Source organism: Pleurodeles waltl, chromosome 5 (assembly GCF_031143425.1).
Source record: "Pleurodeles waltl isolate 20211129_DDA chromosome 5, aPleWal1.hap1.20221129, whole genome shotgun sequence".
NCBI classification, from domain to species: domain Eukaryota; kingdom Metazoa; phylum Chordata; class Amphibia; order Caudata; family Salamandridae; genus Pleurodeles; species Pleurodeles waltl.
In genome coordinates this window covers 965,836,550-965,851,998 of record NC_090444.1, presented here as the reverse complement: position 1 = coordinate 965,851,998, position 15,449 = coordinate 965,836,550, and the positions used below count along the sequence as shown (strand labels likewise).

Here is a 15,449-nt window from a genome sequence, read left to right as displayed (position 1 = left end):
GCCTGCTAGAGGGGTGTCTTACCTATACTGCATAGGCAGTGAGAGGCTGGCATGGCACCCTGAGGGGAGTGCCATGTCGACTTACTCGTTTTGTCCTCACTAGCACACACAAGCTGGCAAGCAGTGTGTCTGTGCTGAGTGAGAGGTCTCCAGGGTGGCATAAGACATGCTGCAGCCCTTAGAGACCTTCCTTGGCATCAGGGCCCTTGGTACTAGAAGTACCAGTTACAAGGGACTTATCTGGATGCCAGGGTCTGCCAATTGTGGATACAAAAGTACAGGTTAGGGAAAGAACACTGGTGCTGGGGCCTGGTTAGCAGGCCTCAGCACACTTTCAATTGTAAACATAGCATCAGCAAAGGCAAAAAGTCAGGGGGCAACCATGCCAAGGAGGCATTTCCTTACAACATATCTATCCTTAGACCCATGTGATAAAAGGGCAGAACTCTGCAGACAATTTATTAAAGCCTCCTAGTTTGAAAAAGGTCCGAGCTGGACTAAATAAGAAAAAAATGGTTATATGCTTTTGTAGAAATGCACACAAAATTATTGGGTATGGATACTTTTCCTGATATTTGGATCCTCGGACTATACCTTTCGCTTGGTATTGCAAAAAATGACTGCCTGGGTGATGGTCAGAGTATCGTAGAGGTCACACAAGGTATCAAACTTCCACTCCTCCCGTTCCACTGCCACAAAGAATTGTTTAATTCCTTCCAGAGTCAACTCATCACTGAGCAAAACAGAAAAAAATGCCATGTTTAGCGATACATTCAGATGCATCAAAATTCCCATTTATGAAACAGATTTCTTAACAATTAAATGTATCTCCCTCAGTCGTGACTCTAAACTCTGATGCCAATTTAAAAACACTTATTAGGATTTATAAATCAAACACATTTTACAAGTAAACCTGATGCAGACTCCTGGTCACTCAATTTCCTCAAAATCATACATTTTCAGTACAAAAACACATCTTTTATTACCTGAATGAGGTCACATTTCTTTAGCCAATTTATTATCCAAAACTTTCATAGTGTTCAGCGCATGGTGGCAGAATGAAAACATCAAGGAAGAGGCCTCACTTTTTTGCGCTTCAACCTTTAGCTTGTTAGTCTCCATATTAATTACTGATTATGCATAATATATGTTGAGACCAATCTATCCTGACATCCCGTCAATTGGTAAGCGAAAGAACAAAAGAAGGAAAAATAGCTAAAGGTATATAAAAAGGCAACAATGAAGTATCTCTTTTCAAGAGTTACCTGGTGTCACGAGCTGTGTCTGACAAAGCTATGCAATATTATTATTATTTTTTTTTTTTCCCCTACGGTGCCCTGGACGAGGTGATCTCGTCCAGGGCACCGGTTCCCGGGTGCCTTGGACGAGATCACCTCGTCCTGCACCCGGGAACTGGGGGGAGCGCTAGCGCTCCCCCCATATGCTCCCCACCCACCCCCCCAAGGCAGGGAAAGCCCTTCCCCTTCCACCCTCCCCCACCCCTCCCCCTGTGACGTCAGCGCGCATCGCATTTTTTTGGAAGGCCTTTTCTGCCCCCTTTGGGGGAGGGGGGGGGCAGAAACCTCTAGGCACCAAGGATCATTTTTTTTTTCTTTTTGGAGGTGGGGAGCGACCCCCCTTAAGGCAAGGGTCGCTCCCCTAGGGGACAAATTATATTTAGACCATTTCTGCCCCCCTTGGGGGCAGATTGGCCTATTTTTATGAGGCCAATCTGCCCCCAAGGGGGGCAGAAACCACTGGACACCAGGGAGTTTTTTTTTTTTACGTGAATTTCACGCATGGGGAGCGACCCCTGAGGCAAGGGTCGCTCCCCTTGGGGGGGAAAATTTATTTTAGGCCATTTCTGCCCCCCCTGGGGGGCAGATCAGCCTATTTTGATTAGGCCGATCTGCCCCTAAGGGGGGCAGAAACCACTAGGCACCGGTGATGTTTTGTTTTACAGATGGGGAGCGACCCCTTGGACAAGGGTCGCTCCCCTGGAGGGGAACATTTTATTTAGGCCATTTATTGGACGATTTTCTGCTACGCCAATCTGCCACCAAGGAGGGCAGAAACCACTAGGCACTGGGGATTTTTTTTTTTTTGCGTCAATGTCACGCAGGGGGAGCGACCCCGTAGGCAAGGGTCGTTCCTAGGGGGACGGGGGTAAATTTATTTTAGGCCATTTCTGCCCCCCCCCCCCCCCCCCGGGGGCAGCAGAAACCTCTAGGCGCCAGGGCAAATTATTTATTTTTGTGTTTTTTTTTTTTTTTTTTTTTTTTTAGAGATGAGGAGCGACCCATTAGGCAAGGGTTGCTCCCCTGGGGGGCAAATTGTATTTAGACCATTTCTGCCCCCCTTGGGGGCAGATCGGCCGATTTTAGGTCAATCTGCCCCCAAGGGGGCAGAAACCACTAAGCACCGGGGATTTCTTTTTTTGCTCCAATGTCACGCAGGGGGAGCGACCCCGTAGGCAAGGGTCGCTCCCGGGAAGGGGTTGGGAGACAAATTTATTTTAGGCCATTTCTGCCCCCCCTGGAGCCAATAAATGAGCTGCACCCTGTAGTGCGTTTTCATTGTATACCGGGTATACAGCAATTCATTTGCTGAAATATAAAAAGCTAGAGGCCAAAATCCACAGGTAGGCACTTTGCAAAAAACACCTCTGTTTTCTGTGAAAAAATGTGATGTGTCCACGTTGTGTTTTGGGCCATTTCCTTTTGTGGGCGCTAGGCCTACCCACACAAGTGAGGTACCATTTTTATCGGGAGACTTGGGGGAACGCTGAGTGGAAGGAAATTTGTGGCTCCTCTCAGATTCCAGAACTTTCTGTCACCGAAATGTGAGGAAAATGTGTTTTTTTAGCCAAAGTTTGAGGTTTCTGGGTAACAGAACCTGGTCAGAGCCCCACAAGTCACCCCATCTTGGATTCCCCTGGGTCTCTAGTTTTCAAAAATGCACAGGTTTGGTAGGTTTCCCTAGATGCCGGCTGAGCTAGAGGCTAAAATCTACAGGTAGGCACTATGCAAAAAACACCTCTGTTTTCTGTCAAAAATTGTGATGTGTCCACGTTGTGTTTTGGGCCTTTCCTGTCGCGGGCGCTAGGCCTACCCACACAAGTGAGGTATCATTTTTATCGGAAGACTTGGGGGGAACATAGAATAGCAAAACAAGTGTTATTGCCCCTTGTCTTTCCCTTCATTTTTTCCTTCCAAATATAAGAGTGTGTGTAAAAAAGACATCTATATGAGAAATGCCCTGTAATTCACATGCTAGTATGGTCACCCTGGAATTCAGAGATGTGCAAATAACCACTGCTCCTCAACACCTTATCTTGTGCCCATTTTGGTAATACAAAGGTTTTCTTGATAGCTATTTTTCACTTTTTGTATTTCAGCAAATGAATTGCTGTATACCCGGTATACAATGAAAACGCACTGCAGGGTGCAGCTCATTTATTGGCTCTGGGTACCTAGGGTTCTTGATGAACCTACAAGCCCTAAATATCCTCGCAACCAGAAGAGTCCAGCAGACGTAACGGTATATTGCTTTCAAATATCTGACATAGCAGGAAAAAGTTAGAGTAAAACAGAGAAAAATTGCTGTTTTTTTCACCTCAATTTCAATATTTTTCTTTTTCAGTTGTTATTTTCTGTAGGAAACCCTTGTAGGATCTACACAAATGACCCCTTGCTGAATTCAGAATTTTGTCTACTTTTCAGAAATGTTTAGGTTTCAGGGATCCAGCATTGGTTTCACGCCCATTTCTGTCACTGACTGTAAGGAGGCTGAAAGCACAAAAAAAATCGTAAAAATGGGGTTTGTCCCAGTAAAATGGCAAATTTTGTTGAAAAATTCGTTTTTTCTGATTCAAGTCTGCCTGTTCCTGAAAGCTGGGAAGCTGGTGATTTTAGCACCGCAAACCCTTTGTTGATGCCGTTTTCAGGGAAAAAAAAACACAAGCCTTCTTCTGCAGCCACTTTTTCTCCTTTTTTTTTTTTTTTTAAAAAAAAACGAAATTTTCACTGTATTTTGACTAATTTCTTGGCCTCCTTCAGGGGAACCCACAAAGTCTGGGTACCTCTAGAATCCCTAGGATGTTGGAAAAAAAGGACGCAAATTTGTCTTGGCTAGCTTATGTGGACAAAACGTTATGAAATAAAGGCCTGGCACAGGTGGGGGAAAAGGCCTGGCACAGGTGGGGGGAAAAGGCCTGGCACAGGTGGGGGGAAAAGGCCTGGCACAGGCGGGGGGAAAAGGCCTGGCACAGGCGGGGGGAAAAGGCCTGGCACAGGCGGGGGGAAAAGGCCTGGCACAGGCGGGGGGAAAAGGCCTGGCACAGGCGGGGGGAAAAGGCCTGGCACAGGCGGGGGGAAAAGGCCTGGCACAGGCGGGGGGAAAAGGCCTGGCACAGGCGGGGGGAAAAGGCCTGGCACAGGCGGGGGGAAAAGGCCTGGCACAGGCGGGGGGAAAAGGCCTGGCACAGGCGGGGGGGAAAAGGCCTGGCACAGGCGGGGGGAAAAGGCCTGGCACAGGCGGGGGGAAAAGGCCTGGCACAGGCGGGGGGAAAAGGCCTGGCACAGGCGGGGGGAAAAGGCCTGGCACAGGCGGGGGGAAAAGGCCTGGCACAGGCGGGGGAAAAGGCCTGGCACAGGAGGGGGAAAAGGCCTGGCACAGGAGGGGGAAAAGGCCTGGCACAGGAGGGGGAAAAGGCCTGGCACAGGAGGGGGAAAAGGCCTGGCACAGGAGGGGGAAAAGGCCTGGCAGCAAAGGGGTTAAAAAGCATTGGGAAGGGGGCGGGGACCAAAAAAATCATTGAGGGCTGGCCGAGCCAAGACTGTGATTGTCATGTATTAGCAAAGATATGTGATAGGCATTACAAGTTACAAAATAATGAAAAGTAAAACCACCACCGTCTAACTGTGCAGTACATATGACCCATCACCACAAGGGAGAAAAAAGAAAAGGCACAAAGTGATCCACGTATGAACCAGCAAGCAAACTGCATTCACTCATAGTAAGGAGGACCAATGGTTGAAGTGGCTTGACCCATTCCGACTGGAAAGGGGAAAAAAAAAAAAAAAAAGCTGACTGAAAGTCCAGATATATATGAAGCCCTCTATAAGGCAGACAAAAAACATTTTTATAAGTACATTTAAATGTTGTCAGATTTGGAACCCAGGTTAAAATTACGAACCTTACGTGATAGCAATCTGGACACCCACGAGTCACATTCACACAGACAAAGCAAAGTCAACAGAAGGAGAGTTGGGAATACATCCTTGGTGGGGGCAACAAGTGATAGTGGCAAGCAGACGCCTGCTATGCTGGCACACTCCTATGGAGAAAACACAGGCTCCTTTATGTACAACGTTTAATACACTTGATGTATCAATTTACAGAAAACTTTAGCCTAGGCCTCACTCTTTACCTTATTCACTTAAGAACACCTGTAAAGAAATGGCTCCCTGTTGCAGTTACCCCCCACTTTTTGCCTGATACTGACTTGACTGAGAAGTGTGCTGGGACCCTGCTAACCAGGCCCCAGCACCAGTGTTCTTTCACCTAAAAATGTACCATTGTCTCCACAATTGGCACAACCCTGGCACCCAGGTAAGTCCCTTGTAACTGGTACCAAGGGCCCTGATGCCAGGGAAGGTCTCTAAGGGCTGCAGCATATCTTATGTCACCCTGGGGACCCCGCACTCAGCACAGACACACTGCTTGCCAGCTTGTGTGTGCTAGTGGGGAGAAAATGACTAAGTCGACATGGCACTCCACTCAGGGTGCCATGCCAACCTCACACTGCCTGTGGCATAGGTAAGTCACCCCTCTAGTAGGCCTTACAGCCCTAAGGCAGGGTGCACTATACCACAGGTGAGGGCAGAGGTGCATGAGCACTATGCCCCTACAGTGTCTAAGCAAAACCTTAGACATTGCAAGTGCAGGGTAGCCATAAGAGTATATGGTCTGGGAGTCCGTCAAAAACGAACTCCACAGCTCCATAATGGCTACACTGAACACTGGGAAGTTTAGTATCAAACTTCTCAGAATAATAAACCCACACTGCTGCCAGTGTTGGATTTATTAAAAAATGCACACAGAGTGCATCTTAGAGATGCCCCCCTGTATCTTACCCAATTGTTCAGTGCAGGACTGACTGGTCTGTGCCAGCCTGCTGCTGAGAGACGAGTTTCTGACCTCATGCGGTGAGAGCCTTTGTGCTCTCTGAGGACAGAAACAAAGCCTGCTCTGGGTGGAGGTGCTTCACACCCTCCCTTGCAGGAACTGTAACACCTAGCAGTGAGCTTCAAAGGCTCAAGCTTCGTGTTACAATGCCCCAGGGCACTCCAGCTGGTGGAGATGCCCGCCCCCTGGACACAGCCCCCACTTTTGGCGGCAAGTCCAGGAGAGATAATGAGAAAAACAAGGAGTCACCACTGGCCAGTCAGGACAGCCCCTAAGGTGTCCTGAGCTGAAGTGACTAACTTTTAGAAATCCTCCATCTTGCAGATGGAGGATTCCCCCAATAGGGATAGGAATGTGATCCCCCACCCTCAGGGCTAGTAGCCATTGGCTACTAACCCCCCAGACCTAAACACGCCCTTAAATTTAGTATTTAAGGGCTTCCCTGAACCTAAGAATTTAGATTCCTGAAACTACAAGAAGAAGAGGACTGCTGAGCTGAAAGACCCCTGCAGAAGAAGAAAAGAAGACACCAACTGCTTTGGCCCCAGACCTACCGGCCTGTCTCCTGCCTTCTAAAGAAACCTGCTCCAGCGACGCTTTCCCCAAGACCAGCGACCTCTGAATCCTCAGAGGACTGCCCTGCTTCAAGAAAGACAAACTCCCGAGGACAGCAGACCTGCTCCAAAAAGACTGCAACTTTGTTTCAGAGGAGCAGATTTAAAGACCCCTGCAATCCCCGCAAGAAGCATGAGACTTGCAACACTGCACCCGGCGACCCCGACTCGACTGGTGGAGAAACAACACCTCAGGGAGGACCCTCCGGCGACTCCGAGACTGTGAGTAACCCAAGTTGTCCCCCCTGAGCCCCCACAGCGACGCCTGCAGAGGGAATCCCGAGGCTCCCCCCTGACCACGACTGCCTGACTCTAAAATCCCGACGGCTGGAAAAGACCCTGCACCCGCAGCCCCCAGCACCTGAAGGATCGGAACTTCAGTGCAGGAGTGACCCCCAGGAGGCCCTCTCCCTTGCCCAGGTGGTGGCTACCCTGAGGAGCCCCCCCCCCCTTGCCTGCCTGCACCGCTGAAGAGACCCCTTGGTCTCCCATTGACTCCCATTGGAAACCCGACGCTAGTTTGCACACTACACCCGGCCGCCCCCGAGCTGCTGAGGGTGTACTTTTTGTGTGGACTTGTGTCCCCCCCGGTGCCCTACAAAACCCCCCTGGTCTGCCCTCCGAAGACGCAGGTACTTACCTGCTGGCAGACTGGAACCGGGGCACCCCCTTCTCTCCATTGAAGCCTATGCGTTTTGGGCACCACTTTGAACTCTGCACCTGACTGGCCCTGAGCTGCTGGTGTGGTGACTTTGGGGTTGCTCTGAACCCCCAACGGTGGGCTACCTTGGACCCAAACTTGAACCCCGTAGGTGGTTTACTTACCTGCAAGAACTAACAATTACTTACCTCCCCTAGGAACTGTGAAAATTGCACTGTCTAGTTTTAAAATAGCTATATGTGTTTTATTTGAAAAGTATATATGCTATTGTGATTATTCAAAGTTCCTAAAGTACTTACCTGCAATACCTTTCATGCAAAGTATTACATGTAGAATTTGAACCTGTGGTTCTTAAAATAAACTAAGAAAATATATTTTTCTATACAAAAACCTATTGGCCTGGAATTGTCCGAGTGTGTGTTCCTCATTTATTGCCTTTGTGTATGTACAACAAATGCTTAACACTAGTCCTTTGATAAGCCTACTGCTCGACCACACTACCACAAAATAGAGCATTAGTATTATCTCTTTTTGCCACTATCTTACATCTAAGGGGAACCCTTGGACTCTGTGCATACTATTCCTTACTTTGAAATAGTGCATACAGAGCCAACTTCCTACAATAAGTAATAAGTGAAAACATACAAAAGGACACCACACCAGTTTTAGAAAAATAGCCAATATTTATCTATGTAAAACAAGACCAAATACGATAAAAATCCAACATACAGTAAGAAAAATATGAATTCTGCAAGATTTACTCAAAACTACAGTTCCTTGAAGTTGAAAGATCCACCTGGTGCTAGCACGGCGTCGTAATCAACAAAACCATCAGTTCAGGATGGCTGCAGCGTTGCGGGCCAGCTACGGTGTCAGGAAGGCCCGCAAGCAGTACCTTGGATTTGCAGGGCATTGTGATCCTCGCGGTGAGCTACGGAGAGCGGCGTCACTGACTTGGCGGTGTTGGTTCCGGAGTCGGTGGGCCCTTGAGGTCACAAGCGTTGCAGAACGAACGCCAGGCTCATGAAGTCAGGTGCGCCGGCGTGGATGGCGTCAGGGCTGCGGTGCGAAGTGGGACGATGCGACGTGCGGTGTCCACAGGTCACGGTGCAGGCAGCGGCTCTGTGACGGCATCAGTGAGACCAGGGTTGCGGTGTGACGCGGAGAAGTGCGACATGTAGTGTCCACAGGTCAGGTCAGGTCAGGTCACGGTGCAGCAGTGGTGTTGTGGTTGCTGAAGCGCTGTCGTCGGTAGTCCCAAGCCAGCGGTGTGGGACGGGATGGTGCTTCGTGACCCTCACGAGCTGTGTCCACAGGCCACGGTTCAGGCAGGATGCCTGGTGACGACAGAGGAGTCGATGGTGCTGGTGTCGGTGGACCAGGGCTGCGGCGCGGGATGGGACGGTGCTTTGTGTGCCTCACTGTGAGAAAGTAGCCTCTTTCTAGCCTTGTTACCCCCACTTTGGGCCTGTTTGTGAGTGTATGTCAGGGTGTTTTCACTGTCTCACTGGTATCCTGCTTGTCAGGGCCCAGTGCTCATAGTGAAAACCCTATGTTTTCAGTATGTTTGTTATGTGTCACTGGGACCCTGCTAGTCAGGACCCCAGTGCTCATAAGTTTGTGACCTATAGGTATGTGTTCCCTGTGTGATGCCTAACTGTCTCACTGAGGCTCTGCTAATCAGAACCTCAGTGGTTATGCTCTCTCATTTCTTTCAAATTGTCACTAACAGGCTAGTGACCAATTTTACCAATTTACATTGGCTTACTGGAACACCCTTATAATTCCCTAGTATATGGTACTGAGGTACCCAGGGTATTGGGGTTCCAGGAGATCCCTATGGGCTGCAGCATTTCTTTTGCCACCCATAGGGAGCTCTGACAATTCTTACACAGGCCTGCCACTGCAGCCTGAGTGAAATAACGTCCACGTTATTTCACAGCCATTTTACACTGCACTTAAGTAACTTATAAGTCACCTATATGTCTAACCTTTACCTGGTAAAGGTTGGGTGCTAAGTTACTTAGTGTGTGGGCACCCTGGCACTAGCCAAGGTGCCCCCACATTGTTCAGGGCCAATTCCCTGGACTTTGTGAGTGCGGGGACACCATTACACGCGTGCACTACATATAGGTACCTACCTATATGTAGCTTCACAATGGTAACTCCGAATATGGCCATGTAATATGTCTATGATCATGAAATTGCCCCCTCTATACCATCCTGGCATAGTTGGCACAATCCCATGATCCCAGTGGTCTGTAGCACAGACCCTGGTACTGCCAAACTGCCTTTCCCGGGGTTTCACTGCAGCTGCTGCTGCTGCCAACCCCTCAGACAGGCATCTGCCCTCCTGGGGTCCAGCCAGGCCTGGCCCAGGATGACAGAACAAAGGACTTCCTCTGAGAGAGGGTGTTACACCCTCTCCCTTTGGAAAATGGTGTGAAGGGAGGGGAGGAGTAGCCTCCCCCAGCCTCTGGAAATGCTTTCATGGGCACATTTGGTGCCCATTTCTGCATAAGCCAGTCTACACCGGTTCAGGGACCCCTCAGCCCTGCTCTGGCGCGAAACTGGACAAAGGAAAGGGGAGTGACCACTCCCCTGACCTGTACCTCCCCTGGGAGGTGCCCAGAGCTCCTCCAGTGTGCTCCAGACCTCTGCCATCTTGGAAACGGAGGTGCTGCTGGCACACTGGACTGCTCTGAGTGGCCAGTGCCACCAGGTGACGTCAGAGGAGACTCCTGATAGGCTCCTTCAGGTGTTGCTAGCCTATCCTCTCTCCTAGGTAGCCAAACCCTCTTTTCTGGCTATTTAGGGTCTCTGTCTCTGGGGATTGCTTAGATAACGAATGCAAGAGCTCATCCGAGTTCCTCTGCATCTCTCTCTTCACCTTCTGCCAAGGAATCGACTGCTGACCGCGCTGGAAACCTGCAAAACTGCAACATAGTAGCAAAGACGACTACTGCAACTCTGTAACGCTGATCCTGCCGCCTTCTCGACTGTTTTCCTGGTGGTGCATGCTGTGGGGGTAGTCTGCCTCCTCTCTGCACTAGAAGCTCCAATGAAATCTCCCGTGGGTCGACTGAATCGTCCCCCTGCAACTACAGGCACCAAAAAGCTGCATTACCGGTCCCTTGGGTCTCCTCTCAGCACGACGAGCGAGGTCCCTCGAATCCAGCAACTGTGTCCAAGTGACCCCCACAGTCCAGTGACTCTTCAGTCCAAGTTTGGTGGAGGTAAGTCCTTGCCTCCCCACGCCAGACTGCATTGCTGGGAACCGCGACTTTTGCAGCTACTCCGGCCCCTGTGCACTTCCGGCGGAAATCCTGTGTGCACAGCCAAGCCTGGGTCCACGGCACTCTAACCTGCATTGCACGACTTTCTAAGTTGGTCTCCGGCGACGTGGGACTCCTTTGTGCGACTTCGGGTGAGCACCGTTTCACGCATCCTCGTAGTGCCTGTTTCTGGCACTTCTCCGGGTGCTACCTGCTGCTGGGAGGGCTCCTTGTCTTGCTCGACGTCCCCTCTCTCTCCTGACGCAATTTGCGACATCCTGGTCCCTCCTGGGCCATAGCAGCATCCAAAAACGCTTACCGCACGATTTGCAGCTAGCAAGGCTTGTTGGCGGTCTTTCGGCGGGAAAACACTTCTGCACGACTCTCCAAGGCGAGAGGGATCCGTCCACCAAAGGGGAAGTCTCTAGCCCTTTTCGTTCCTGCAGAAACCTCAGCTTCTTCTGTCCAGTAGAAGCTTCTTTGCACCCGCAGCTGGCATTTCCTGGGCATCTGCCCATCTCCGACTTGCTTGTGACTTTTGGACTTGGTCCCCTTGTTCCACAGGTACCCTCGGCTGGAAATCCATTGTTGTTGCATTGCTGGTTTGTGTCTTTCCTGCCTTATTCCCCTATCATGACTTCTTTGTCCTTTGGGGAACTTTAGTGCACTTTGCACTCACTTTTCAGGGTCTTGGGGTGGGCTATTTTCCTAACCCTCACTATTTTCTAATAGTCCCAGCGACCCTCTACAAGGTCACATAGGTTTGGGGTCCATTCGTGGTTCGCATTCCACTTTTGGAGTATATGGTTTGTGTTGCCCCTATCCCTATGTGCCACCATTGCATCCTATTGTAACTATACATTGTTTGCACTGTTTTCTAAGACTATTACTGCATATTTTGGTATTGTGTATATATATCTTGTGTATATTTCCTATCCTCTCACTGAGGGTACACTCTGAGATACTTTGGCATATTGTCATAAAAATAAAGTACCTTTATTTTTAGTATAACTGTGTATTGTGTTTTCTTATGATATTGTGCATATGACACTAAGTGGTACTGTAGGAGCTTCACTCGTCTCCTAGTTCAGCCTAAGCTGCTCTGCTAAGCTACCATTATCTATCAGCCTATGCTGCTAGACACCCTATACACTAATAAGGGATAACTGGGCCTGGTGCAAGGTGCAAGGTGCAAGTACCCCTAGGTACTCACTACAAGCCAGTCCAGCCTCCTACACTCACGAGCAGTGTCCACAGGCCAACGTGCAGGCAGCAGCACCAGTGTCAGCAGGAGCGGCGGCGCAGGGGATGCCCAGGCTGCGGTGTGAGCAGGTGATGCCGGAGTGCGGGGCCCACAGGTCGCGGTGCGAGCAGCGGCTCGGTGAAGTCATCCGATGACGGCATTGGGGAGACCAGGGTCACGGTGCGAAGCAGGGCAATGCGACTCAGTGTGGCATCGGCATGTCACAGTGCAGGCCAGCGGCATCGTTGGTGGCGTCGCAGTGGTTTCTCCTCTTGAACAGCACAAAACACAGTGTTCCCAGTGCTGCAGGGCGAGGAAACTGAAGTCTTTGGTGTCCCTGAGACTTCCAACAGGAGGCAAGCTCTACTCCAAGCCCTTGAAGAATTTTCTCAAGCAGGGCACACAGCAAAATTCACCCTTTGCACTCTTTTCAGGCAGAAGCAGCAACTGCAGGCCAGTCCAGCAAAGCAACATAGCAAAGGGACAGTACTCCTCCTTCAGCTCTTCTCTTGGGCAGAGGTTCCTCTTGATTCCAGAAAGATTCTAAAGGTCTAGGGTTTTGGGTCTTCTTCTTATACCCAGTTCTGCCTTTGAAGTTGGCAAACTTCAAAGCAAAGTCTCCAGTGTTTGCAAGATCCTTCCTTGTCCAGGCCAGGCCCCAGACACTCACCAGGGGATCGGAGATGGCATTGTGTGAGGGCAGGCAAAGTCCTTTCAGGTGTGAGTGACCACCACTCCCCTCCCCTCCAGCACAGAGGGCTAATCAAGATATGCAGGCTACACCCCAGCCCCCTTTGTGCCACTGTCTGGAGGAGAGGTGTTAACAGCCCAGCTGTCAAACTGACCCAGACGGGGAATCCACAAACAGGCAGAGTCACAGAATGGATTAAGCAAGAAAATGCCTACTCTCCAAAAGTGGCATTTTCAAACTAACAATCTAAAAACCAACTTCACTAAAAGATGTATTTTTAAATTGTAGCTCAGAGACCCTAAACTCCACATTTTTATCTGCTCTCAAAGAGAGAGAGATAGGCCTTGCACAGTGAAAACCGATTTTGGCAGTATTTCACTGTTAGGACATATAAAACACACTAGTATATGTCCTATCTTAAACATACACTGCACCCTACCCATAGGGCTACCTGGGGCCTCACTTAGGGGTGCCTTACATGTAGTAAAAGGGAAGGTTGAGGCCTGGCAAGTGAGTACACTTGCCAAGTCGAATTGGCAGTTTAAAACTGCACACACAGACACTGCAGTGGCAGGCCTGAGCCATGTTTACGGGGCTACTAATGTGGGTGGCACAACCAGTGCTGCAGGCCCAGTAGTAGCATTTGATTTACAGGTCCTGGGCACCTCTAGTGCACTTTACAAGTAAATCAAATATGCCAATCATGGATAAACCAATCAACAGTACAATTTCAATAGGGAGCACTTGCACTTTAGCACTGATTAGCAGTGGTAAAGTGCGCAGAGACAATAAACCAGCAAAAACAGACCTCAAAAATTAAGAGGAAGAAGGTAAAAGGTTTGGAGATAACCCTGCAAAAAGGGCCATTTCCAACAATAAGGTTGTGTGATTTAATCACTGTAGACTGATAACTAGATGAGACACCTTTCTTGTATACATAGCTGCTTCAGACAGCCTATTTTTAGGTCTTCCCCCACTTCAGCAGTTAGTGAATTACAGGTAGTTGGCTGATGATGCCACAATAGGGCAACTAAGTCACCACCAAATATACCCATTCCTACCTCCCAATAACCTATGTGCCACTTTCCAGCCCTTTGTGGAGAAACATGTTAACAGCAATGCCCTGTGTGCAATATTCCGCACACAGCACCAGCTCTTCCAAAAGCAGTCAGATATAATTAACAGCTACCTGATACCCTATCAGCAGATATTCAACCATATCAACTCACTTTAAAAGAATTGCACTACCGTAGCCTGCACCAAATTCAAGTCTCACAACATGATAAAGCCATCAATACAAAAATATGGCTTTAACCTGAGACAAGCTTCACATCTCAGACAGTGCTTGTGGAGCACTTGTAATGTTCTATGTTTTTAGCATTACAACGAGAGAGTGAATAAACAAGCCTTTTTATTAATCTATGCACCAAGTCTCTCAACCAACTCCCATCTGACCTTGGACTCCAATCTAACTCCTCAAAACCATCACTTGTTTTTCAGGCCAAGAACAGGACCACTAGCTAGCTTTTCACGGTGCAACTAATCAAATCTTTTTAACTTTATCATTTTGTGAAACAAGACCTTACACAGAGTTCTCTGCACCAATCATTATCATAAATTATTCATAAAATACCAAAACCTTGCTTCTAAGGGTTCCGCAGTGTTTAAAAAATATCATAGTTAACATTGAATGCAAATTTAGAGGAGGAAAAAAAAAAGAAAACATAAAAAATGTTCCAACCATATACCCCATATTTCCTTATCTTTTCTGGAAAGCCCCGGCTTTTGCAAAAGGAACCTCTTCTAAAGCACAGTGATCTATGCCTTGAAGCTATTGCATGGGTGCACACATCTCTTACAGCCACTAAACGGCGGATTTGCAGCGGCAGTTCATCTCCACTCGACCTATCTCATCCATGACCTATAGCCAGGAGAGTATACCTGGGGTCTGGTGTTATCAATATGCCAATTTTTCTTTGAAGACTGGCATAAGCTCAACAAGTAAATCTAAATCAACGGGCAATCCCAGATCATTGGCAACAACACTCCAGTCATTGTGTGCCATCTAGTACAGATAGCACTATATGATCAAGTCAACTTTATTGTTTCAGTTTACAGGTGCAAATCACACAACATAAACTTAGGTTATAACTACATATAAAAACAGCATATATAAATTAACACATTATCATACCAAAAAAAAAACATTACTTCAATAAAACTGCTAAGCCAATCTGGGGCTTACAGTAGCAGCTCCTGCTGTAAGCCAGGTGACAAACTGCAAGTGCTAATTCTTTTTTAATTAAATAAAGGAAGAATGTCCTACCTAGAAACCGGACAGTTAAACAGAGTGCTGAAAAAAAGCAAAAATACTAGTTGCTGATGCAAAGGACTCAAAGTGCAAAAAGCAAAAGCAGACAAAAGTTTACAGTCCCGTGGCCCTACTGGAGCGTTTAATAGCTAAAAACGCGGTTAAGTAGCCTTTCAAGCAGCACAAATATATGAAGCTAGCGGGTTAAAAATGAGTGTCAGGTTCATTGCACATGTAAAAATCCAAGGCATCCATACCCTGTTAAATGCCATCTTCTGGCGTGCTCGGTGAATGGACAAAGCAACAGTTCACAGGCAGCTGTGCACCTCGCTTCATTGGAACAGGTGCTAATGTACAGAGCTCTTTCCATTTCTGGAAACAGGTGGTCTAAATACGGTTCGAACAGAGGAAAAGTGTTTGAAAGCTTGCGAGCATGTTACCAATTTGCTGCTCAAGTTGGCAATA

At 48.4% G+C, this 15,449-nt stretch overlaps 1 protein-coding gene across 2 annotated transcripts in view; it reads right to left on the bottom strand.

Annotated features, from left to right (window-relative positions):
• EIF4A3 (eukaryotic translation initiation factor 4A3) overlaps positions 1–15,449 on the bottom strand; it is a 96,883-nt gene that overhangs the window by 45,193 nt on the left and 36,241 nt on the right. For both annotated transcript variants that reach the window (XM_069235093.1, XM_069235092.1), the window contains exon 8: positions 595–733. In XM_069235093.1, coding sequence (XP_069091194.1) covers positions 595–733 — 139 coding nt within the window. The remainder of the gene's footprint in view (positions 1–594; positions 734–15,449) is intronic.